The sequence below is a fragment of the Sphaerodactylus townsendi genome, linkage group LG16, assembly GCF_021028975.2.
Source record: "Sphaerodactylus townsendi isolate TG3544 linkage group LG16, MPM_Stown_v2.3, whole genome shotgun sequence".
Lineage (NCBI taxonomy): Eukaryota > Metazoa > Chordata > Lepidosauria > Squamata > Sphaerodactylidae > Sphaerodactylus > Sphaerodactylus townsendi.
Window position 1 is genome coordinate 1478253 of NC_059440.1, and position 25353 is coordinate 1503605.

Here is a 25353-nt window from a genome sequence, read left to right on the forward strand (position 1 = left end):
GGGGTGGGGGGGGGGGGGGGTGGGGGGGGGGGGGGGTGGGGGGGGGGGGGGGTGGGGGGGGGGGGGGGTGGGGGGGGGGGGGGGTGGGGGGGGGGGGGGGTGGGGGGGGGGGGGGGTGGGGGGGGGGGGGGGTGGGGGGGGGGGGGGGTGGGGGGGGGGGGGGGTGGGGGGGGGGGGGGGTGGGGGGGGGGGGGGGTGGGGGGGGGGGGGGGTGGGGGGGGGGGGGGGTGGGGGGGGGGGGGGGTGGGGGGGGGGGGGGGTGGGGGGGGGGGGGGGTGGGGGGGGGGGGGGGTGGGGGGGGGGGGGGGTGGGGGGGGGGGGGGGTGGGGGGGGGGGGGGGTGGGGGGGGGGGGGGGTGGGGGGGGGGGGGGGTGGGGGGGGGGGGGGGTGGGGGGGGGGGGGGGTGGGGGGGGGGGGGGGTGGGGGGGGGGGGGGGTGGGGGGGGGGGGGGGTGGGGGGGGGGGGGGGTGGGGGGGGGGGGGGGTGGGGGGGGGGGGGGGTGGGGGGGGGGGGGGGTGGGGGGGGGGGGGGGTGGGGGGGGGGGGGGGTGGGGGGGGGGGGGGGTGGGGGGGGGGGGGGGTGGGGGGGGGGGGGGGTGGGGGGGGGGGGGGGTGGGGGGGGGGGGGGGTGGGGGGGGGGGGGGGTGGGGGGGGGGGGGGGTGGGGGGGGGGGGGGGTGGGGGGGGGGGGGGGTGGGGGGGGGGGGGGGTGGGGGGGGGGGGGGGTGGGGGGGGGGGGGGGTGGGGGGGGGGGGGGGTGGGGGGGGGGGGGGGTGGGGGGGGGGGGGGGTGGGGGGGGGGGGGGGTGGGGGGGGGGGGGGGTGGGGGGGGGGGGGGGTGGGGGGGGGGGGGGGTGGGGGGGGGGGGGGGTGGGGGGGGGGGGGGGTGGGGGGGGGGGGGGGTGGGGGGGGGGGGGGGTGGGGGGGGGGGGGGGTGGGGGGGGGGGGGGGTGGGGGGGGGGGGGGGTGGGGGGGGGGGGGGGTGGGGGGGGGGGGGGGTGGGGGGGGGGGGGGGTGGGGGGGGGGGGGGGTGGGGGGGGGGGGGGGTGGGGGGGGGGGGGGGTGGGGGGGGGGGGGGGTGGGGGGGGGGGGGGGTGGGGGGGGGGGGGGGTGGGGGGGGGGGGGGGTGGGGGGGGGGGGGGGTGGGGGGGGGGGGGGGTGGGGGGGGGGGGGGGTGGGGGGGGGGGGGGGTGGGGGGGGGGGGGGGTGGGGGGGGGGGGGGGTGGGGGGGGGGGGGGGTGGGGGGGGGGGGGGGTGGGGGGGGGGGGGGGTGGGGGGGGGGGGGGGTGGGGGGGGGGGGGGGTGGGGGGGGGGGGGGGTGGGGGGGGGGGGGGGTGGGGGGGGGGGGGGGTGGGGGGGGGGGGGGGTGGGGGGGGGGGGGGGTGGGGGGGGGGGGGGGTGGGGGGGGGGGGGGGTGGGGGGGGGGGGGGGTGGGGGGGGGGGGGGGTGGGGGGGGGGGGGGGTGGGGGGGGGGGGGGGTGGGGGGGGGGGGGGGTGGGGGGGGGGGGGGGTGGGGGGGGGGGGGGGTGGGGGGGGGGGGGGGTGGGGGGGGGGGGGGGTGGGGGGGGGGGGGGGTGGGGGGGGGGGGGGGTGGGGGGGGGGGGGGGTGGGGGGGGGGGGGGGTGGGGGGGGGGGGGGGTGGGGGGGGGGGGGGGTGGGGGGGGGGGGGGGTGGGGGGGGGGGGGGGTGGGGGGGGGGGGGGGTGGGGGGGGGGGGGGGTGGGGGGGGGGGGGGGTGGGGGGGGGGGGGGGTGGGGGGGGGGGGGGGTGGGGGGGGGGGGGGGTGGGGGGGGGGGGGGGTGGGGGGGGGGGGGGGTGGGGGGGGGGGGGGGTGGGGGGGGGGGGGGGTGGGGGGGGGGGGGGGTGGGGGGGGGGGGGGGTGGGGGGGGGGGGGGGTGGGGGGGGGGGGGGGTGGGGGGGGGGGGGGGTGGGGGGGGGGGGGGGTGGGGGGGGGGGGGGGTGGGGGGGGGGGGGGGTGGGGGGGGGGGGGGGTGGGGGGGGGGGGGGGTGGGGGGGGGGGGGGGTGGGGGGGGGGGGGGGTGGGGGGGGGGGGGGGTGGGGGGGGGGGGGGGTGGGGGGGGGGGGGGGTGGGGGGGGGGGGGGGTGGGGGGGGGGGGGGGTGGGGGGGGGGGGGGGTGGGGGGGGGGGGGGGTGGGGGGGGGGGGGGGTGGGGGGGGGGGGGGGTGGGGGGGGGGGGGGGTGGGGGGGGGGGGGGGTGGGGGGGGGGGGGGGTGGGGGGGGGGGGGGGTGGGGGGGGGGGGGGGTGGGGGGGGGGGGGGGTGGGGGGGGGGGGGGGTGGGGGGGGGGGGGGGTGGGGGGGGGGGGGGGTGGGGGGGGGGGGGGGTGGGGGGGGGGGGGGGTGGGGGGGGGGGGGGGTGGGGGGGGGGGGGGGTGGGGGGGGGGGGGGGTGGGGGGGGGGGGGGGTGGGGGGGGGGGGGGGTGGGGGGGGGGGGGGGTGGGGGGGGGGGGGGGTGGGGGGGGGGGGGGGTGGGGGGGGGGGGGGGTGGGGGGGGGGGGGGGTGGGGGGGGGGGGGGGTGGGGGGGGGGGGGGGTGGGGGGGGGGGGGGGTGGGGGGGGGGGGGGGTGGGGGGGGGGGGGGGTGGGGGGGGGGGGGGGTGGGGGGGGGGGGGGGTGGGGGGGGGGGGGGGTGGGGGGGGGGGGGGGTGGGGGGGGGGGGGGGTGGGGGGGGGGGGGGGTGGGGGGGGGGGGGGGTGGGGGGGGGGGGGGGTGGGGGGGGGGGGGGGTGGGGGGGGGGGGGGGTGGGGGGGGGGGGGGGTGGGGGGGGGGGGGGGTGGGGGGGGGGGGGGGTGGGGGGGGGGGGGGGTGGGGGGGGGGGGGGGTGGGGGGGGGGGGGGGTGGGGGGGGGGGGGGGTGGGGGGGGGGGGGGGTGGGGGGGGGGGGGGGTGGGGGGGGGGGGGGGTGGGGGGGGGGGGGGGTGGGGGGGGGGGGGGGTGGGGGGGGGGGGGGGTGGGGGGGGGGGGGGGTGGGGGGGGGGGGGGGTGGGGGGGGGGGGGGGTGGGGGGGGGGGGGGGTGGGGGGGGGGGGGGGTGGGGGGGGGGGGGGGTGGGGGGGGGGGGGGGTGGGGGGGGGGGGGGGTGGGGGGGGGGGGGGGTGGGGGGGGGGGGGGGTGGGGGGGGGGGGGGGTGGGGGGGGGGGGGGGTGGGGGGGGGGGGGGGTGGGGGGGGGGGGGGGTGGGGGGGGGGGGGGGTGGGGGGGGGGGGGGGTGGGGGGGGGGGGGGGTGGGGGGGGGGGGGGGTGGGGGGGGGGGGGGGTGGGGGGGGGGGGGGGTGGGGGGGGGGGGGGGTGGGGGGGGGGGGGGGTGGGGGGGGGGGGGGGTGGGGGGGGGGGGGGGTGGGGGGGGGGGGGGGTGGGGGGGGGGGGGGGTGGGGGGGGGGGGGGGTGGGGGGGGGGGGGGGTGGGGGGGGGGGGGGGTGGGGGGGGGGGGGGGTGGGGGGGGGGGGGGGTGGGGGGGGGGGGGGGTGGGGGGGGGGGGGGGTGGGGGGGGGGGGGGGTGGGGGGGGGGGGGGGTGGGGGGGGGGGGGGGTGGGGGGGGGGGGGGGTGGGGGGGGGGGGGGGTGGGGGGGGGGGGGGGTGGGGGGGGGGGGGGGTGGGGGGGGGGGGGGGTGGGGGGGGGGGGGGGTGGGGGGGGGGGGGGGTGGGGGGGGGGGGGGGTGGGGGGGGGGGGGGGTGGGGGGGGGGGGGGGTGGGGGGGGGGGGGGGTGGGGGGGGGGGGGGGTGGGGGGGGGGGGGGGTGGGGGGGGGGGGGGGTGGGGGGGGGGGGGGGTGGGGGGGGGGGGGGGTGGGGGGGGGGGGGGGTGGGGGGGGGGGGGGGTGGGGGGGGGGGGGGGTGGGGGGGGGGGGGGGTGGGGGGGGGGGGGGGTGGGGGGGGGGGGGGGTGGGGGGGGGGGGGGGTGGGGGGGGGGGGGGGTGGGGGGGGGGGGGGGTGGGGGGGGGGGGGGGTGGGGGGGGGGGGGGGTGGGGGGGGGGGGGGGTGGGGGGGGGGGGGGGTGGGGGGGGGGGGGGGTGGGGGGGGGGGGGGGTGGGGGGGGGGGGGGGTGGGGGGGGGGGGGGGTGGGGGGGGGGGGGGGTGGGGGGGGGGGGGGGTGGGGGGGGGGGGGGGTGGGGGGGGGGGGGGGTGGGGGGGGGGGGGGGTGGGGGGGGGGGGGGGTGGGGGGGGGGGGGGGTGGGGGGGGGGGGGGGTGGGGGGGGGGGGGGGTGGGGGGGGGGGGGGGTGGGGGGGGGGGGGGGTGGGGGGGGGGGGGGGTGGGGGGGGGGGGGGGTGGGGGGGGGGGGGGGTGGGGGGGGGGGGGGGTGGGGGGGGGGGGGGGTGGGGGGGGGGGGGGGTGGGGGGGGGGGGGGGTGGGGGGGGGGGGGGGTGGGGGGGGGGGGGGGTGGGGGGGGGGGGGGGTGGGGGGGGGGGGGGGTGGGGGGGGGGGGGGGTGGGGGGGGGGGGGGGTGGGGGGGGGGGGGGGTGGGGGGGGGGGGGGGTGGGGGGGGGGGGGGGTGGGGGGGGGGGGGGGTGGGGGGGGGGGGGGGTGGGGGGGGGGGGGGGTGGGGGGGGGGGGGGGTGGGGGGGGGGGGGGGTGGGGGGGGGGGGGGGTGGGGGGGGGGGGGGGTGGGGGGGGGGGGGGGTGGGGGGGGGGGGGGGTGGGGGGGGGGGGGGGTGGGGGGGGGGGGGGGTGGGGGGGGGGGGGGGTGGGGGGGGGGGGGGGTGGGGGGGGGGGGGGGTGGGGGGGGGGGGGGGTGGGGGGGGGGGGGGGTGGGGGGGGGGGGGGGTGGGGGGGGGGGGGGGTGGGGGGGGGGGGGGGTGGGGGGGGGGGGGGGTGGGGGGGGGGGGGGGTGGGGGGGGGGGGGGGTGGGGGGGGGGGGGGGTGGGGGGGGGGGGGGGTGGGGGGGGGGGGGGGTGGGGGGGGGGGGGGGTGGGGGGGGGGGGGGGTGGGGGGGGGGGGGGGTGGGGGGGGGGGGGGGTGGGGGGGGGGGGGGGTGGGGGGGGGGGGGGGTGGGGGGGGGGGGGGGTGGGGGGGGGGGGGGGTGGGGGGGGGGGGGGGTGGGGGGGGGGGGGGGTGGGGGGGGGGGGGGGTGGGGGGGGGGGGGGGTGGGGGGGGGGGGGGGTGGGGGGGGGGGGGGGTGGGGGGGGGGGGGGGTGGGGGGGGGGGGGGGTGGGGGGGGGGGGGGGTGGGGGGGGGGGGGGGTGGGGGGGGGGGGGGGTGGGGGGGGGGGGGGGTGGGGGGGGGGGGGGGTGGGGGGGGGGGGGGGTGGGGGGGGGGGGGGGTGGGGGGGGGGGGGGGTGGGGGGGGGGGGGGGTGGGGGGGGGGGGGGGTGGGGGGGGGGGGGGGTGGGGGGGGGGGGGGGTGGGGGGGGGGGGGGGTGGGGGGGGGGGGGGGTGGGGGGGGGGGGGGGTGGGGGGGGGGGGGGGTGGGGGGGGGGGGGGGTGGGGGGGGGGGGGGGTGGGGGGGGGGGGGGGTGGGGGGGGGGGGGGGTGGGGGGGGGGGGGGGTGGGGGGGGGGGGGGGTGGGGGGGGGGGGGGGTGGGGGGGGGGGGGGGTGGGGGGGGGGGGGGGTGGGGGGGGGGGGGGGTGGGGGGGGGGGGGGGTGGGGGGGGGGGGGGGTGGGGGGGGGGGGGGGTGGGGGGGGGGGGGGGTGGGGGGGGGGGGGGGTGGGGGGGGGGGGGGGTGGGGGGGGGGGGGGGTGGGGGGGGGGGGGGGTGGGGGGGGGGGGGGGTGGGGGGGGGGGGGGGTGGGGGGGGGGGGGGGTGGGGGGGGGGGGGGGTGGGGGGGGGGGGGGGTGGGGGGGGGGGGGGGTGGGGGGGGGGGGGGGTGGGGGGGGGGGGGGGTGGGGGGGGGGGGGGGTGGGGGGGGGGGGGGGTGGGGGGGGGGGGGGGTGGGGGGGGGGGGGGGTGGGGGGGGGGGGGGGTGGGGGGGGGGGGGGGTGGGGGGGGGGGGGGGTGGGGGGGGGGGGGGGTGGGGGGGGGGGGGGGTGGGGGGGGGGGGGGGTGGGGGGGGGGGGGGGTGGGGGGGGGGGGGGGTGGGGGGGGGGGGGGGTGGGGGGGGGGGGGGGTGGGGGGGGGGGGGGGTGGGGGGGGGGGGGGGTGGGGGGGGGGGGGGGTGGGGGGGGGGGGGGGTGGGGGGGGGGGGGGGTGGGGGGGGGGGGGGGTGGGGGGGGGGGGGGGTGGGGGGGGGGGGGGGTGGGGGGGGGGGGGGGTGGGGGGGGGGGGGGGTGGGGGGGGGGGGGGGTGGGGGGGGGGGGGGGTGGGGGGGGGGGGGGGTGGGGGGGGGGGGGGGTGGGGGGGGGGGGGGGTGGGGGGGGGGGGGGGTGGGGGGGGGGGGGGGTGGGGGGGGGGGGGGGTGGGGGGGGGGGGGGGTGGGGGGGGGGGGGGGTGGGGGGGGGGGGGGGTGGGGGGGGGGGGGGGTGGGGGGGGGGGGGGGTGGGGGGGGGGGGGGGTGGGGGGGGGGGGGGGTGGGGGGGGGGGGGGGTGGGGGGGGGGGGGGGTGGGGGGGGGGGGGGGTGGGGGGGGGGGGGGGTGGGGGGGGGGGGGGGTGGGGGGGGGGGGGGGTGGGGGGGGGGGGGGGTGGGGGGGGGGGGGGGTGGGGGGGGGGGGGGGTGGGGGGGGGGGGGGGTGGGGGGGGGGGGGGGTGGGGGGGGGGGGGGGTGGGGGGGGGGGGGGGTGGGGGGGGGGGGGGGTGGGGGGGGGGGGGGGTGGGGGGGGGGGGGGGTGGGGGGGGGGGGGGGTGGGGGGGGGGGGGGGTGGGGGGGGGGGGGGGTGGGGGGGGGGGGGGGTGGGGGGGGGGGGGGGTGGGGGGGGGGGGGGGTGGGGGGGGGGGGGGGTGGGGGGGGGGGGGGGTGGGGGGGGGGGGGGGTGGGGGGGGGGGGGGGTGGGGGGGGGGGGGGGTGGGGGGGGGGGGGGGTGGGGGGGGGGGGGGGTGGGGGGGGGGGGGGGTGGGGGGGGGGGGGGGTGGGGGGGGGGGGGGGTGGGGGGGGGGGGGGGTGGGGGGGGGGGGGGGTGGGGGGGGGGGGGGGTGGGGGGGGGGGGGGGTGGGGGGGGGGGGGGGTGGGGGGGGGGGGGGGTGGGGGGGGGGGGGGGTGGGGGGGGGGGGGGGTGGGGGGGGGGGGGGGTGGGGGGGGGGGGGGGTGGGGGGGGGGGGGGGTGGGGGGGGGGGGGGGTGGGGGGGGGGGGGGGTGGGGGGGGGGGGGGGTGGGGGGGGGGGGGGGTGGGGGGGGGGGGGGGTGGGGGGGGGGGGGGGTGGGGGGGGGGGGGGGTGGGGGGGGGGGGGGGTGGGGGGGGGGGGGGGTGGGGGGGGGGGGGGGTGGGGGGGGGGGGGGGTGGGGGGGGGGGGGGGTGGGGGGGGGGGGGGGTGGGGGGGGGGGGGGGTGGGGGGGGGGGGGGGTGGGGGGGGGGGGGGGTGGGGGGGGGGGGGGGTGGGGGGGGGGGGGGGTGGGGGGGGGGGGGGGTGGGGGGGGGGGGGGGTGGGGGGGGGGGGGGGTGGGGGGGGGGGGGGGTGGGGGGGGGGGGGGGTGGGGGGGGGGGGGGGTGGGGGGGGGGGGGGGTGGGGGGGGGGGGGGGTGGGGGGGGGGGGGGGTGGGGGGGGGGGGGGGTGGGGGGGGGGGGGGGTGGGGGGGGGGGGGGGTGGGGGGGGGGGGGGGTGGGGGGGGGGGGGGGTGGGGGGGGGGGGGGGTGGGGGGGGGGGGGGGTGGGGGGGGGGGGGGGTGGGGGGGGGGGGGGGTGGGGGGGGGGGGGGGTGGGGGGGGGGGGGGGTGGGGGGGGGGGGGGGTGGGGGGGGGGGGGGGTGGGGGGGGGGGGGGGTGGGGGGGGGGGGGGGTGGGGGGGGGGGGGGGTGGGGGGGGGGGGGGGTGGGGGGGGGGGGGGGTGGGGGGGGGGGGGGGTGGGGGGGGGGGGGGGTGGGGGGGGGGGGGGGTGGGGGGGGGGGGGGGTGGGGGGGGGGGGGGGTGGGGGGGGGGGGGGGTGGGGGGGGGGGGGGGTGGGGGGGGGGGGGGGTGGGGGGGGGGGGGGGTGGGGGGGGGGGGGGGTGGGGGGGGGGGGGGGTGGGGGGGGGGGGGGGTGGGGGGGGGGGGGGGTGGGGGGGGGGGGGGGTGGGGGGGGGGGGGGGTGGGGGGGGGGGGGGGTGGGGGGGGGGGGGGGTGGGGGGGGGGGGGGGTGGGGGGGGGGGGGGGTGGGGGGGGGGGGGGGTGGGGGGGGGGGGGGGTGGGGGGGGGGGGGGGTGGGGGGGGGGGGGGGTGGGGGGGGGGGGGGGTGGGGGGGGGGGGGGGTGGGGGGGGGGGGGGGTGGGGGGGGGGGGGGGTGGGGGGGGGGGGGGGTGGGGGGGGGGGGGGGTGGGGGGGGGGGGGGGTGGGGGGGGGGGGGGGTGGGGGGGGGGGGGGGTGGGGGGGGGGGGGGGTGGGGGGGGGGGGGGGTGGGGGGGGGGGGGGGTGGGGGGGGGGGGGGGTGGGGGGGGGGGGGGGTGGGGGGGGGGGGGGGTGGGGGGGGGGGGGGGTGGGGGGGGGGGGGGGTGGGGGGGGGGGGGGGTGGGGGGGGGGGGGGGTGGGGGGGGGGGGGGGTGGGGGGGGGGGGGGGTGGGGGGGGGGGGGGGTGGGGGGGGGGGGGGGTGGGGGGGGGGGGGGGTGGGGGGGGGGGGGGGTGGGGGGGGGGGGGGGTGGGGGGGGGGGGGGGTGGGGGGGGGGGGGGGTGGGGGGGGGGGGGGGTGGGGGGGGGGGGGGGTGGGGGGGGGGGGGGGTGGGGGGGGGGGGGGGTGGGGGGGGGGGGGGGTGGGGGGGGGGGGGGGTGGGGGGGGGGGGGGGTGGGGGGGGGGGGGGGTGGGGGGGGGGGGGGGTGGGGGGGGGGGGGGGTGGGGGGGGGGGGGGGTGGGGGGGGGGGGGGGTGGGGGGGGGGGGGGGTGGGGGGGGGGGGGGGTGGGGGGGGGGGGGGGTGGGGGGGGGGGGGGGTGGGGGGGGGGGGGGGTGGGGGGGGGGGGGGGTGGGGGGGGGGGGGGGTGGGGGGGGGGGGGGGTGGGGGGGGGGGGGGGTGGGGGGGGGGGGGGGTGGGGGGGGGGGGGGGTGGGGGGGGGGGGGGGTGGGGGGGGGGGGGGGTGGGGGGGGGGGGGGGTGGGGGGGGGGGGGGGTGGGGGGGGGGGGGGGTGGGGGGGGGGGGGGGTGGGGGGGGGGGGGGGTGGGGGGGGGGGGGGGTGGGGGGGGGGGGGGGTGGGGGGGGGGGGGGGTGGGGGGGGGGGGGGGTGGGGGGGGGGGGGGGTGGGGGGGGGGGGGGGTGGGGGGGGGGGGGGGTGGGGGGGGGGGGGGGTGGGGGGGGGGGGGGGTGGGGGGGGGGGGGGGTGGGGGGGGGGGGGGGTGGGGGGGGGGGGGGGTGGGGGGGGGGGGGGGTGGGGGGGGGGGGGGGTGGGGGGGGGGGGGGGTGGGGGGGGGGGGGGGTGGGGGGGGGGGGGGGTGGGGGGGGGGGGGGGTGGGGGGGGGGGGGGGTGGGGGGGGGGGGGGGTGGGGGGGGGGGGGGGTGGGGGGGGGGGGGGGTGGGGGGGGGGGGGGGTGGGGGGGGGGGGGGGTGGGGGGGGGGGGGGGTGGGGGGGGGGGGGGGTGGGGGGGGGGGGGGGTGGGGGGGGGGGGGGGTGGGGGGGGGGGGGGGTGGGGGGGGGGGGGGGTGGGGGGGGGGGGGGGTGGGGGGGGGGGGGGGTGGGGGGGGGGGGGGGTGGGGGGGGGGGGGGGTGGGGGGGGGGGGGGGTGGGGGGGGGGGGGGGTGGGGGGGGGGGGGGGTGGGGGGGGGGGGGGGTGGGGGGGGGGGGGGGTGGGGGGGGGGGGGGGTGGGGGGGGGGGGGGGTGGGGGGGGGGGGGGGTGGGGGGGGGGGGGGGTGGGGGGGGGGGGGGGTGGGGGGGGGGGGGGGTGGGGGGGGGGGGGGGTGGGGGGGGGGGGGGGTGGGGGGGGGGGGGGGTGGGGGGGGGGGGGGGTGGGGGGGGGGGGGGGTGGGGGGGGGGGGGGGTGGGGGGGGGGGGGGGTGGGGGGGGGGGGGGGTGGGGGGGGGGGGGGGTGGGGGGGGGGGGGGGTGGGGGGGGGGGGGGGTGGGGGGGGGGGGGGGTGGGGGGGGGGGGGGGTGGGGGGGGGGGGGGGTGGGGGGGGGGGGGGGTGGGGGGGGGGGGGGGTGGGGGGGGGGGGGGGTGGGGGGGGGGGGGGGTGGGGGGGGGGGGGGGTGGGGGGGGGGGGGGGTGGGGGGGGGGGGGGGTGGGGGGGGGGGGGGGTGGGGGGGGGGGGGGGTGGGGGGGGGGGGGGGTGGGGGGGGGGGGGGGTGGGGGGGGGGGGGGGTGGGGGGGGGGGGGGGTGGGGGGGGGGGGGGGTGGGGGGGGGGGGGGGTGGGGGGGGGGGGGGGTGGGGGGGGGGGGGGGTGGGGGGGGGGGGGGGTGGGGGGGGGGGGGGGTGGGGGGGGGGGGGGGTGGGGGGGGGGGGGGGTGGGGGGGGGGGGGGGTGGGGGGGGGGGGGGGTGGGGGGGGGGGGGGGTGGGGGGGGGGGGGGGTGGGGGGGGGGGGGGGTGGGGGGGGGGGGGGGTGGGGGGGGGGGGGGGTGGGGGGGGGGGGGGGTGGGGGGGGGGGGGGGTGGGGGGGGGGGGGGGTGGGGGGGGGGGGGGGTGGGGGGGGGGGGGGGTGGGGGGGGGGGGGGGTGGGGGGGGGGGGGGGTGGGGGGGGGGGGGGGTGGGGGGGGGGGGGGGTGGGGGGGGGGGGGGGTGGGGGGGGGGGGGGGTGGGGGGGGGGGGGGGTGGGGGGGGGGGGGGGTGGGGGGGGGGGGGGGTGGGGGGGGGGGGGGGTGGGGGGGGGGGGGGGTGGGGGGGGGGGGGGGTGGGGGGGGGGGGGGGTGGGGGGGGGGGGGGGTGGGGGGGGGGGGGGGTGGGGGGGGGGGGGGGTGGGGGGGGGGGGGGGTGGGGGGGGGGGGGGGTGGGGGGGGGGGGGGGTGGGGGGGGGGGGGGGTGGGGGGGGGGGGGGGTGGGGGGGGGGGGGGGTGGGGGGGGGGGGGGGTGGGGGGGGGGGGGGGTGGGGGGGGGGGGGGGTGGGGGGGGGGGGGGGTGGGGGGGGGGGGGGGTGGGGGGGGGGGGGGGTGGGGGGGGGGGGGGGTGGGGGGGGGGGGGGGTGGGGGGGGGGGGGGGTGGGGGGGGGGGGGGGTGGGGGGGGGGGGGGGTGGGGGGGGGGGGGGGTGGGGGGGGGGGGGGGTGGGGGGGGGGGGGGGTGGGGGGGGGGGGGGGTGGGGGGGGGGGGGGGTGGGGGGGGGGGGGGGTGGGGGGGGGGGGGGGTGGGGGGGGGGGGGGGTGGGGGGGGGGGGGGGTGGGGGGGGGGGGGGGTGGGGGGGGGGGGGGGTGGGGGGGGGGGGGGGTGGGGGGGGGGGGGGGTGGGGGGGGGGGGGGGTGGGGGGGGGGGGGGGTGGGGGGGGGGGGGGGTGGGGGGGGGGGGGGGTGGGGGGGGGGGGGGGTGGGGGGGGGGGGGGGTGGGGGGGGGGGGGGGTGGGGGGGGGGGGGGGTGGGGGGGGGGGGGGGTGGGGGGGGGGGGGGGTGGGGGGGGGGGGGGGTGGGGGGGGGGGGGGGTGGGGGGGGGGGGGGGTGGGGGGGGGGGGGGGTGGGGGGGGGGGGGGGTGGGGGGGGGGGGGGGTGGGGGGGGGGGGGGGTGGGGGGGGGGGGGGGTGGGGGGGGGGGGGGGTGGGGGGGGGGGGGGGTGGGGGGGGGGGGGGGTGGGGGGGGGGGGGGGTGGGGGGGGGGGGGGGTGGGGGGGGGGGGGGGTGGGGGGGGGGGGGGGTGGGGGGGGGGGGGGGTGGGGGGGGGGGGGGGTGGGGGGGGGGGGGGGTGGGGGGGGGGGGGGGTGGGGGGGGGGGGGGGTGGGGGGGGGGGGGGGTGGGGGGGGGGGGGGGTGGGGGGGGGGGGGGGTGGGGGGGGGGGGGGGTGGGGGGGGGGGGGGGTGGGGGGGGGGGGGGGTGGGGGGGGGGGGGGGTGGGGGGGGGGGGGGGTGGGGGGGGGGGGGGGTGGGGGGGGGGGGGGGTGGGGGGGGGGGGGGGTGGGGGGGGGGGGGGGTGGGGGGGGGGGGGGGTGGGGGGGGGGGGGGGTGGGGGGGGGGGGGGGTGGGGGGGGGGGGGGGTGGGGGGGGGGGGGGGTGGGGGGGGGGGGGGGTGGGGGGGGGGGGGGGTGGGGGGGGGGGGGGGTGGGGGGGGGGGGGGGTGGGGGGGGGGGGGGGTGGGGGGGGGGGGGGGTGGGGGGGGGGGGGGGTGGGGGGGGGGGGGGGTGGGGGGGGGGGGGGGTGGGGGGGGGGGGGGGTGGGGGGGGGGGGGGGTGGGGGGGGGGGGGGGTGGGGGGGGGGGGGGGTGGGGGGGGGGGGGGGTGGGGGGGGGGGGGGGTGGGGGGGGGGGGGGGTGGGGGGGGGGGGGGGTGGGGGGGGGGGGGGGTGGGGGGGGGGGGGGGTGGGGGGGGGGGGGGGTGGGGGGGGGGGGGGGTGGGGGGGGGGGGGGGTGGGGGGGGGGGGGGGTGGGGGGGGGGGGGGGTGGGGGGGGGGGGGGGTGGGGGGGGGGGGGGGTGGGGGGGGGGGGGGGTGGGGGGGGGGGGGGGTGGGGGGGGGGGGGGGTGGGGGGGGGGGGGGGTGGGGGGGGGGGGGGGTGGGGGGGGGGGGGGGTGGGGGGGGGGGGGGGTGGGGGGGGGGGGGGGTGGGGGGGGGGGGGGGTGGGGGGGGGGGGGGGTGGGGGGGGGGGGGGGTGGGGGGGGGGGGGGGTGGGGGGGGGGGGGGGTGGGGGGGGGGGGGGGTGGGGGGGGGGGGGGGTGGGGGGGGGGGGGGGTGGGGGGGGGGGGGGGTGGGGGGGGGGGGGGGTGGGGGGGGGGGGGGGTGGGGGGGGGGGGGGGTGGGGGGGGGGGGGGGTGGGGGGGGGGGGGGGTGGGGGGGGGGGGGGGTGGGGGGGGGGGGGGGTGGGGGGGGGGGGGGGTGGGGGGGGGGGGGGGTGGGGGGGGGGGGGGGTGGGGGGGGGGGGGGGTGGGGGGGGGGGGGGGTGGGGGGGGGGGGGGGTGGGGGGGGGGGGGGGTGGGGGGGGGGGGGGGTGGGGGGGGGGGGGGGTGGGGGGGGGGGGGGGTGGGGGGGGGGGGGGGTGGGGGGGGGGGGGGGTGGGGGGGGGGGGGGGTGGGGGGGGGGGGGGGTGGGGGGGGGGGGGGGTGGGGGGGGGGGGGGGTGGGGGGGGGGGGGGGTGGGGGGGGGGGGGGGTGGGGGGGGGGGGGGGTGGGGGGGGGGGGGGGTGGGGGGGGGGGGGGGTGGGGGGGGGGGGGGGTGGGGGGGGGGGGGGGTGGGGGGGGGGGGGGGTGGGGGGGGGGGGGGGTGGGGGGGGGGGGGGGTGGGGGGGGGGGGGGGTGGGGGGGGGGGGGGGTGGGGGGGGGGGGGGGTGGGGGGGGGGGGGGGTGGGGGGGGGGGGGGGTGGGGGGGGGGGGGGGTGGGGGGGGGGGGGGGTGGGGGGGGGGGGGGGTGGGGGGGGGGGGGGGTGGGGGGGGGGGGGGGTGGGGGGGGGGGGGGGTGGGGGGGGGGGGGGGTGGGGGGGGGGGGGGGTGGGGGGGGGGGGGGGTGGGGGGGGGGGGGGGTGGGGGGGGGGGGGGGTGGGGGGGGGGGGGGGTGGGGGGGGGGGGGGGTGGGGGGGGGGGGGGGTGGGGGGGGGGGGGGGTGGGGGGGGGGGGGGGTGGGGGGGGGGGGGGGTGGGGGGGGGGGGGGGTGGGGGGGGGGGGGGGTGGGGGGGGGGGGGGGTGGGGGGGGGGGGGGGTGGGGGGGGGGGGGGGTGGGGGGGGGGGGGGGTGGGGGGGGGGGGGGGTGGGGGGGGGGGGGGGTGGGGGGGGGGGGGGGTGGGGGGGGGGGGGGGTGGGGGGGGGGGGGGGTGGGGGGGGGGGGGGGTGGGGGGGGGGGGGGGTGGGGGGGGGGGGGGGTGGGGGGGGGGGGGGGTGGGGGGGGGGGGGGGTGGGGGGGGGGGGGGGTGGGGGGGGGGGGGGGTGGGGGGGGGGGGGGGTGGGGGGGGGGGGGGGTGGGGGGGGGGGGGGGTGGGGGGGGGGGGGGGTGGGGGGGGGGGGGGGTGGGGGGGGGGGGGGGTGGGGGGGGGGGGGGGTGGGGGGGGGGGGGGGTGGGGGGGGGGGGGGGTGGGGGGGGGGGGGGGTGGGGGGGGGGGGGGGTGGGGGGGGGGGGGGGTGGGGGGGGGGGGGGGTGGGGGGGGGGGGGGGTGGGGGGGGGGGGGGGTGGGGGGGGGGGGGGGTGGGGGGGGGGGGGGGTGGGGGGGGGGGGGGGTGGGGGGGGGGGGGGGTGGGGGGGGGGGGGGGTGGGGGGGGGGGGGGGTGGGGGGGGGGGGGGGTGGGGGGGGGGGGGGGTGGGGGGGGGGGGGGGTGGGGGGGGGGGGGGGTGGGGGGGGGGGGGGGTGGGGGGGGGGGGGGGTGGGGGGGGGGGGGGGTGGGGGGGGGGGGGGGTGGGGGGGGGGGGGGGTGGGGGGGGGGGGGGGTGGGGGGGGGGGGGGGTGGGGGGGGGGGGGGGTGGGGGGGGGGGGGGGTGGGGGGGGGGGGGGGTGGGGGGGGGGGGGGGTGGGGGGGGGGGGGGGTGGGGGGGGGGGGGGGTGGGGGGGGGGGGGGGTGGGGGGGGGGGGGGGTGGGGGGGGGGGGGGGTGGGGGGGGGGGGGGGTGGGGGGGGGGGGGGGTGGGGGGGGGGGGGGGTGGGGGGGGGGGGGGGTGGGGGGGGGGGGGGGTGGGGGGGGGGGGGGGTGGGGGGGGGGGGGGGTGGGGGGGGGGGGGGGTGGGGGGGGGGGGGGGTGGGGGGGGGGGGGGGTGGGGGGGGGGGGGGGTGGGGGGGGGGGGGGGTGGGGGGGGGGGGGGGTGGGGGGGGGGGGGGGTGGGGGGGGGGGGGGGTGGGGGGGGGGGGGGGTGGGGGGGGGGGGGGGTGGGGGGGGGGGGGGGTGGGGGGGGGGGGGGGTGGGGGGGGGGGGGGGTGGGGGGGGGGGGGGGTGGGGGGGGGGGGGGGTGGGGGGGGGGGGGGGTGGGGGGGGGGGGGGGTGGGGGGGGGGGGGGGTGGGGGGGGGGGGGGGTGGGGGGGGGGGGGGGTGGGGGGGGGGGGGGGTGGGGGGGGGGGGGGGTGGGGGGGGGGGGGGGTGGGGGGGGGGGGGGGTGGGGGGGGGGGGGGGTGGGGGGGGGGGGGGGTGGGGGGGGGGGGGGGTGGGGGGGGGGGGGGGTGGGGGGGGGGGGGGGTGGGGGGGGGGGGGGGTGGGGGGGGGGGGGGGTGGGGGGGGGGGGGGGTGGGGGGGGGGGGGGGTGGGGGGGGGGGGGGGTGGGGGGGGGGGGGGGTGGGGGGGGGGGGGGGTGGGGGGGGGGGGGGGTGGGGGGGGGGGGGGGTGGGGGGGGGGGGGGGTGGGGGGGGGGGGGGGTGGGGGGGGGGGGGGGTGGGGGGGGGGGGGGGTGGGGGGGGGGGGGGGTGGGGGGGGGGGGGGGTGGGGGGGGGGGGGGGTGGGGGGGGGGGGGGGTGGGGGGGGGGGGGGGTGGGGGGGGGGGGGGGTGGGGGGGGGGGGGGGTGGGGGGGGGGGGGGGTGGGGGGGGGGGGGGGTGGGGGGGGGGGGGGGTGGGGGGGGGGGGGGGTGGGGGGGGGGGGGGGTGGGGGGGGGGGGGGGTGGGGGGGGGGGGGGGTGGGGGGGGGGGGGGGTGGGGGGGGGGGGGGGTGGGGGGGGGGGGGGGTGGGGGGGGGGGGGGGTGGGGGGGGGGGGGGGTGGGGGGGGGGGGGGGTGGGGGGGGGGGGGGGTGGGGGGGGGGGGGGGCGGGGGGGGGGGGGGGGGGGGGGGGGGGGGGGGGGGGGGGGGGGGTGGGGGGGGGGGGGGTGGGAAGGGGGGGGGTGGGGGGGGGGGGGGAAGAGGCTGATGGGAATTGTAGTTCCTGAACATCTGGAGAGCCGCAGGTTCCCTACTCCTGATTTAGGGCAACAATTTGGTACCAAGGACAAAATAATATTAAAAGGGGTCAACACAAAACGTCCTTCAGAGGCCTCTGAAGATCTTTGCAAGGAGAACAAGAGCTCTTGCTGTGTCCCTCAAGGTCCCGTAACCCTGCCTACATTCCCACTGCTGGCCACATCTGTCCACTCCATGCTTCTCCAGTAAAAATGGCAAACTACATAACTGGGTGCTTGTTGGTAGGGTAGGAAGGTGGGGCTGCCCAGAACTGTCTTTTTTAAAAGGAGGAAAAGCCCCCATCCCAAACAGCCTGGAGAGAGCCCGCCTGCCCCAAGGGACCCAGAAAGCCGACTCAGTTCAAGGGGGGAGAATAATCTCGGGAAATGAGCCAGAAACAGAGTAAGGGAGGGAGGGAGGAGAATCCCCAAATGTCCCAATTTGCACGATGCAAAGTGCCCAATTTGCACGATGCAACGCCAGCGAGCAGCACAGTGGAGCTCCGTCTGCAGGCTGACACACTCACAAGCGGCCATCCAAGCTAAGCTCCCGGTTGCAACCTGAACACCACTTCCTCAGAGTAAGGCCCACTGAATAAAATGGGGCTTACTCCTGAGTAGTCTTGCTTGAGACTGCTCCTCCAGACTCTATTTGCAACACCCTAGGCAGAATGCCTGCCCCGAACTCCTGGCTCAGAGATACCAGCAGATCAGGATCCCACACGGGGGGGGGGGGGGGGGGTTGGCTTTCTCTCGCCAGCCTCCAAAAGATCCAGGGCCAGGCCTCGGAGGGAAGAGCTTCAGGACTTCCCTAAATCCTTCCAGGGATCCTGCCTGGCTTCCCAAAGCCTCAGCTGGCAGCTCTGGAGGCCAAAGAAGTGGGTCATAAATAAACAATATAGAACAAAATAAGCCTACGGCTGCTGCACGATGGGTCTTTTAAGGTCAGGACGGGCAGGGTTGTGTGCTCTGGCAGCAGCTCTGCCACATTTCTGCCTTGAATCCAAGTGTCCAAGGTCTGGTCCAGAGAAGATCTAGAGGCCCACGCCCACCTGGCCATTCTTAATGCATTCCAGGCGTCCTGCTTCTGCAAAGTCAAAGTTCTGCCACGGAGAGTCAACCCATCCACCTGGGGTCTCACCTGCCATCGACTTGCTGCAGCAGGTCCTGCACTTTCCTGCATATCTCATCCGCCACATCGTACGTCTTGCCAACCTTGGTGAAGAGGGCAGCAATCTTGTCAGTCCGCAGAAAGCCAGCGGCCCGTCGTTTGAGCATGTGCAGAAGGCATGCTTCAACTACTCCTGAAAACGAAAAGGGGGACATTGTGAAATGAAACCAGCAAAGCCTAGACCCCAAACCACACACGACTGGCGCAGTCTCTTTGCTGATTTACGTCGGCTGCAGAAATGCAGGGGAATGAATGGGGCAGAGTCCGCAGCAGGGGCGTACCACTCATGGGGACATGGGGCATCCCACGTCCCTGGGTGGACTCCATTTGATCACGTGGGAGGGGCACCGGGCACCAGGCCGGCACCCAGCAGCTCCCTCCGTGCTGCTCAGGTGGGCCTCGCAGTCGCAGGCCAGCTCCTGCACTACCTGGGCTCCCTGCTGATAGGGAGGATGGCTGCGGCCACGGGACCTGCCTGAGCTGCGAGCTGCTGAGCCGTGGTGGCTCCTGCCCGGGACCCAGCCTCCCCAGGGACTGCAGGAGCCAGTGTCAGGCTATGAGCCGCGGCCACAGGCCAGCTCGTGGGCAGGAGTCAGCCTGTGGTTGCAGCTCACTAGCAAGCAGCTCAGGAGGCACCTGAGGCCGACCTCCTTCCCTCCCCACCCTCTGTGCTGACAGGGAGGCCGGCTCGCAGGCAGGAGCCGGCCTGTGGCCACGGCGCCCACTTGAGCCACCCGCCACCAGGACCGGGCCCGCCGGCTAAGGTAAGTGGGGCGCAGGGGGGGGCATGGGGTGGGGGGGTGCCCTGAGCAGGTGTTGCCCCCAGGCGCCATTTCCCCCCAGTACGCCTCTGGCCCACAGTGGTCCTCCTGGGGAATGGGGCCTCATGGTCCATCTGCAGCAGCATCCCAATCCGTTACCTCCCGGAGGTCCACAAGCAAGGCAGGAAGGGCGGGCTCCCCTAACCACTGGGCCTCCAAAGCACCCCTCAAATAGAACACACCAGGACTGAGCTCTACCGCTCCAGCCTGCCTGCGGAAACACCAAAGTGGTCAGCAACCAGCAGCCTGTGGGCCAAGCATGATCCCTCCAGTTGCCCGGCATTTGAGGACCAAAGGGACACATCACGATTTGTAACAAGAAACGTACGGTTTCCCTCAACCAGACTTTGACACCAGGGGCAAAGGAACTACTGTCCTAGCGGCCTGGGACCAAGGGGGAGGGGGAGAGAATCCAGTCTTCCTCCTCCAAACAGTTTTTTCCTGACCCAAAATGGGGAGAGTGCTATTTGCACAGCTGGGGGGAGGGGGGCTGCACATGTAGTCCGTTAATGCAGGTCAAGGCTGACTTTTGGTCCCTTCTTTTCAGGATGAATTCTCTTCCTGCTTTCAGAGGTGGTCCACGTATACAATTCAGCTGCTGTTCAGAGAAAGGAACTATGCGGTTCTCCAATGGCCTAAACACGCCCGCCAGTTTATATCTGTAATTGACTGATTTATGAGTGATAATATCCAGAAGGTTTTTGAGCAGTTGGTCTGGAAGACTCAGAGCCTCCAAGCGCCCTCCACCCTGCACCCCAAATGTAAAGTGATAAAATAAAATGGAGTGCCATTTTTATCAGCAAAATATAAATTGTGAAGACTTGTGTCAACTGACTATGTCAACTGCCGCTAAAAATCTCTGGGAAGGAAAAATTGGCTTGTGCAGCTTTAAAAAAGGAAGGAGGAGGAGGCACGATTCACTTGAAAAGACAGGTTTTGATTTCAATGGCCTGAAAATCTCTTTCACAAACACCTGAAGCAGCTGAAGAATACTGGACTGGCACACACAGAATCAGAGCGTTGGTTTTCCTGGATCCTGACTGTCCATTTGGCCTGACGAGCTTTCTCTGGGGTCTCAAGGAGGGGACGGGCTCTCCAGCACCGGAGGCCTCTGCAATATAAGCCGTGTGCTAGACCCTGCAGGCTGACCTTCATGGCCCAATGGCCTGGCTCAGGGAGTGAACAACAATGGGCAGGAGGAAGGACCACACAGCCACGAGTTTCTTTTGGATAATCTCTTTCCGTGACTTACGCCTTCCTCTGCAAGTCTCAACGGCATGCTGAAGCAGAGAAGCACAACTCCCGACCCAAGGGGTCCAGAGAGCAGAGAGCTGGCCCACCCGGAAGCCAGGCCAGCAGCCCACCTAATGCCGCCCACCCATGGGCTACTCAGCGATGGAGAAAAAAGTGCTTTGCTCAGAGGGACCCAAACAGCTCTGAACACCAAACCCAGAGCAGATCCCACTAGGCTTACAGGCTGCATGGAACACGCAAGGAAAGGAAACGGAGAGTCTTATGGGATGCCCTCAGAGCAAAGAAGAAAGGAATCCAGGATGGAGCACCAGTAGGTGAATTACTCACCTTTTGCTTCAAGCCTCCCAAGAGAGGCAATACCCATAAGAAATGGACGGTGCAATCTCAACTGTGCAATACCCTTCGAAGTCTACTGACCTCAGCGGCTTAGAGGAATGCAGTTGCTTCAGAATTCACTGCTAAGATCCTATTCTTTTTTACATAAACACGTCAAATGTTCATACTCCAAAAACAGAACTTTGTAACTATGCATCAATGCCTTCATCAGTATACCTTTTCCAAGGTACTGGGCTTGAAGAAATGTTTACAAAATATAACCTAACCGGAGCTTAATTGCCCAGAAGATTGTTTTTGTAATGATGCTGACTAGAAAAGAAACAACATTGTAATGCCTAAGAAAACATAAATTGATGGAGGCATCAATGAGTAGTTACAAAGTTTTGTTTTTGGAGTATGAACATTTGACTTGTATACACTTTATGTAAAAAAAGGAAATGAAATATATTTATTGGAATTTATTCAGTATGAAGAATTATAGTCTTTTTGGTTTTTCAGTGAGTGATTTCACTTACAAAAAAAGAAAGGTGATTGTATAGTTACTTAGAAGAGAAGAGTTTGAATTTATACCCCCCTTTCTCTCCTGTAGGAGACTCAAAGGGGCTTACAATCTCCTTTCCCTCCCCACCCCACAACACCCTGTGAGGTGGGTTGGGCTGAGCTTGACTAGCCCAAGGTCACCCAGCTGGCATGTGTCGGAGTGCACAGGTTAATCTAGTTCCCCAGAGAAGCCACCACAGCTCAAGTAGCAAAGTGGGGAATCAAACCTAGTCCCCCAGATTAGAGTGCCCCTGCTCTTGACCACTAGCCCCTGCTGCTAATAATTTCGGTATTATCTGTTAAACACATTGGGTTCAAGAGAACCTCCAGTGACCTCCTGGGGATTAGAAGCCCCATTATTGAAATATAGTTAAAAATACACACCGAGCACCACCCCATCCTTCCAGGTCAGACATCTTTCAAAAACAGTGTGGCGATGTAATTAGATGCAAGGCGTCGTGCGCAAGAAGGGCTTGCAAGTCTGGTTTGCGTCGCAGGTGCGTGTGTGTGTGAGAGAGAGAGAGAGAGAGAATCTCACCTCCAGGATTAGAATATTTTACCATCTCAGGTGGCAGCTGAAAAAACCCTCCAAGCAAATCTGACTTTGATGATGATCAATTTCTGTGCAAGAAAGCACCATTCGTAAATCTTAATGCACAAAGAGGCTGATATGGGTGGAGGCAGAGCCGCAGGGCTGTTGCTCAAATCTTTAACCAAAAACACTTTTTTGCCTTTCAAGTGAGCCGACTGCAGGAGCCCTCTGTGTTGCTAAGGTTGTTTTGTCAAAGTGGTCCATCAAATATTTATGAAACGCGTTTAGCGAGCAGAACAGCAGACGAGGGTTTTAATTGTTCCTAAATGTTGCAGCCGACACCCAGAGGGACTGCATCACCAACTATCCTCCCTGCCCCTATTCCCCAGGGGCTGCAAAAAAATAAATAAAACTAAACTAGAAAACCCCCAATTCCACTGCACCAGAGCTCTGCTTAATAACCAGTCAGTAAGAAGAAGCCTCAACTGTAGCCTGCCTGCTGACCTCCCAAGAAGCATCAGTTTTCAGCTCCAAGACCCAGCAGCAAGAATCCTTCAAGGAGGAGATGTTGGGACTGGTTTTGGGACCGTGTGTGTGCTAAATATGTGCTTTGCCAGCTGAGCCACAACTCATAACAACGGACACATGAAGTCAACCCATCTAACTCAACACATGAGAGCTCTCAAGCCCCCAAAAGTCAATCCCTGCACCCCAAATCATTTTTAAATAAAATTGCTTTTTATTAGTTTTCAAATAACAACAAAAAATAACAGAAGATTAAAAAAAACACATTATCACTCTAACAGAGAGAGACCACTGTCCCTTTTCCACTCCAGGGTCCAGTCACATTCATACAAATAATACAAACATGCACCCCAAATCCTTGAATGTAGAAGGCAAAGACTGAACTGGGTAGTTTGCAAATACAAAACAAGAACTCAGTCTCTGACTCACCATCCCTCTCCTTGAAATGTTTCCTTCCAGGGACTGGTTGCCACTATGACTGGCTTCATTACATGGAATAATGGAATAATGGGGGGTGGCTGAGGCTTGGAGGTGGAACATCCATTTTGAAAGCAGAAGACCCCCGGTTCAGTTCCCGAGGGCCCTACCGGAGGAGCTACTGCCAGTCAGAGTAGAGCCTGGATACAGCTATATGTTCCCCTGTTAAGGAAGGGGGCTGTGGCTCAAGAGCAGCCTGCATGTTTTATATGCAAAAGGTGCCAGGTTCAGTTCCCGACACCTCCAGGTCAAAAGATCGAGAAGCAGCTGATGCTCAAGTCCTCTGTGAGTCAGAGCAGACAACACTGACCTGGGCAGACTAATGGTGTGACTCAATGGCCCTGCACACACACACCTCACCTGTGCACAGACTGAACACACACACACACACACACACACACACACACACACACACACACACACAGGGCATCAGCAAGCTGACCCCATCTCTACAAGATCGCTAGCGCATACGAAAACAACACCCATCATGCATGTCCTTCCTCCCTCTGATCATGCATGCTGCTTTCCAAACGTGGCCTGTTAGAGCACAAGCATGAAGTCTGCCTCCACACATAGGTTCATGAGCCAGAGATCACATGCAGGCAGGGCCCAAGGATAGTGCATTCAGGTCCATTCTCTCTCTCTCTCTCTCTCCCCCCACATAGTCAGCGCACGGAGGAGTCATGTGCACAAGGATCATAGACGGCAGCGTCATGTGGCGGATCAGCTCCAGCAGTTCCTGGATGATGCAAACGTATTGGATCCCTTCCAGTCCGGCTTCCACGCTGGTCAAGGGACCGAGACGGTGTTGGTTGTCATCATGGACAACCTCCGGTTTCACTTGGAACGGTTCGGTGTTGTTGGTGTTGTTAGATCTCATCACAGCGTTCAATGTTGTAGATCATGACCTTTTGGTCCACCGCCTCGCTGGTGCTGGAGTTAGGGAGTCACCCTTGTGCTGGCTGGCCTCATTTCTCCGAGACCGGGGACTGCAGGTGGCGTCGGTGGGAGAGAACTCCAGACAACATCCCATAGTCTGGGGGTGCCGCAGGGAGCAATCCTCTCCCCGATGCTTTTTAACATCTACATGCACCTCCTGGCAAGTTTGGTCCGGAGTTTTGGGCTGTGATGTCATCAATATGCGGATGACACGCAGCTCATGTTCACGATGGAGGGCCACCCGTCTTTGGCCCCTGAGGCTCTCCAGCGTTGTTTGGACGCTGTTGCTGGTTGGTTGAGTGCGAGTCGGCTGAAATTAAATCCTACAAAGATGGAGGGCCTGTGGCTGGGTCGGGGGGAGTGTCCGGTGTCCTTTGGCCTGCCTACGCTGCATGGTGAGGCTTTACAGCTAGCCTCATCCGCCAAAAGCCTGGGGATGATTCTGTACTATCAATGGAGGCCCAGGTCACCCGAACGGCTCAGAAGCCGTTTTTCCATCTGCAACAGGCACAGCAACTGGCCCCGTAACTCTCTTGCCCTGATCTAGCCACTGTGATTCATGCAACAGTCACCTCCAGGCTAGACTACTATAACTCACTCCATGCGGGCTTGCCTTTAGCTATGATCCAGAAATTGAAACTCATACAGAACGCAGCAGCCAGGCTTCCTACGGAAGCATCGAGCAGGGACCGGGTTACCAAGAGGCCCTCCTGGAGCCACCTTGAAAGTCTGGTGCCTCTACCTTCAAAAATGTGCAGCCTGCCTACACATTCAGAAATTCCCCATTGGCTACAATGGAGCAAAGTCACTGCAAAACAAAGAATCTTGGGCAAATTTCTTGGGGTGCCTGTAAGGGGTGTATTTTTAAAGCTGGTGACACCAAAATTTCAGGGTATCATCTGGTAACTATTCTTATGATGGCAGCCAAGTTTGGTGAAGTTAGGTTCAGGAGGACTAAAGTTATGGTCCCTCAAATGGGTAGCCCCCATCTCCTGTTAGCTCCCATTGAAAACAATGGGGATGCGGGCATTCCATTTGGGCCTCCATAACTTTGCTTCCCCTAAACCAAACATAGCCAAACTCGGGTGGTATCATCAGGGCAGTCTCTTGATGATGCCCTGAGATCATGGTGCCGCTAGCTTTAAAAATGCCCTCCCTGCAGGCCGAAAAACATCAAAAATACACCCACAAAAGCCCAAATACCTTGCATTCGCTTTTGTTCATATTTGGGCAGGACATAATTGGACACTTTTTGTCCAAATGTGCCCAAATTTGCCCAGATTCCGGCTGAATCTGGTATTTGTTTCATCTGAATCTTCAACCCTCAAAAGTGATGCTGTTTCAGGGTGGGGGAGAATCCACCCCCAAACAGCATCACTTTCAATTTTGTTTTAACCGGGGACCCCAGATTCTCCCTTTCAGGTGAATTTAAAAGAAGAATCTGAGCTCCCTAGTTTTAACACCATTGAAAGTGATGCTGTTTGGGGGTGGACCCCACTTTGAGGTGTTTTGTGAGAGATGATGTGCTGACATTTGTTTGGTAAATGTTTTGTTGGAGGTGACGGTGAGAGATTTACATGCTTAATACCCACTTGCACTGGCTTGGAGCTGTTTCTCAGGCTAACAACCTACCTCATAGGGTTGTTGTGATTAGGAAATTAGGAAAAGAGTTGGTGGTGAGAGAGCCATGTATGTTTTGCTGGGAGTGGGAGGTGTTTTGTGAGCTGGTACAAAAATCATTGTTTGGTCATGGTGGGGGAGGGTGGCTGCCCATACGCCGGGGGCGGGGGGGGGGGCGCCAAACTCAGGTTTTGTCCCCGGGTGCCAGTTTGCCTAGGTATGCCCCTGGCTGTTACTCAGTGGCTCTTGAGGGAAACCCAGTGCCTGTGCCTGCCTTCCCCTGAACCACACTGTCAGCCCCCCTCCCTCCCTGCCTCCCACCCACCCTGCCAGCTGCGGCCCTCTGTGGTCTCAGGATGAGGCCTTTCCAACTCTGCAGCACGGACAGCTGAAGCCTGCCCAAGTTGGTGGCAAGTGACATCAAAGGAAAATGGTGGCCACATCACGGCTCAAAAAAGGTCTGGGATGTGCTGATCCTTCGGAGGAGGGGGCGGCTTCCATGCTGCCCGCAAACAAGAGGTGGCTCTCGGGGTTCAGGAGAGAGTGAAGAGGGCAGCAGCGGATTCACACACACTTTCTTGCTTGCTCTGAGGAATCGCTGCGTCTCTGGCTGTTGCCTGGGAAAGGTTATTCATCCACTGGCAAGCAAGGCAGAAGGGGCACGATTGGGCCACCCGTGACTGATGGCACATCCCGTAAGTTTGGCTGCAGCGCAATGCAGGAGTGCTGAGATGCAGGGAGATGCAGGGAAGGGACCTTTCCTAAACCTCTCCCCCCAGCAGCCAGCATCTGTGGCTCCGTACATTTTTGTTCTGGCACGATCTTGTCCAGGGCCCTGGGAGGGACGGAGGTCGCAGCCATCCAGATTTTTTAACTCAGAAAAAGAAAACTAGAATTATTCTGTTTCCATCACACTTGGCTGGCATCACAGCAAGAGGAGGAGGAGGAGGAGGAGTTTGGATTTATATCCCCCCTTTCTCTCCTGCAGAAGACTCAAAGGGGCTGACAATCTCCTTGCCCTTCCCCCCTCACAACAAACACCCTGTGAGGTGGGTGGGGCTGAGAGAGCTCCGAGAAGCTGTGACCAGCCCAAGGTCACCCAGCTGGCATGTGTGGGAGTGCACAGGCTAATCTGAATTCCCCAGATAAGCCTCCACAGCTCAGGCGGCAGAGCTGGGAATCAAACCCGGTTCTTCCAGATTAGATACACAAGCTCTTAACCTCCTATGCCACTGCTGCTCCTGAC

At 77.9% G+C, this 25353-nt stretch overlaps 2 protein-coding genes across 2 annotated transcripts in view; both read right to left on the minus strand.

Moving 5' to 3' along the window:
- The window catches only part of NLK (nemo like kinase), a 543928-nt gene that overhangs the window by 202473 nt on the left and 316102 nt on the right, over positions 1–25353 (minus strand). The window lies entirely within an intron of this gene.
- The window catches only part of SGSM2 (small G protein signaling modulator 2), a 131580-nt gene that overhangs the window by 53794 nt on the left and 52433 nt on the right, over positions 1–25353 (minus strand). The window contains exon 3 of the mRNA XM_048519335.1: positions 17034–17196. Within this exon, the coding sequence (XP_048375292.1) occupies positions 17034–17196 (163 nt within the window). The remainder of the gene's footprint in view (positions 1–17033; positions 17197–25353) is intronic.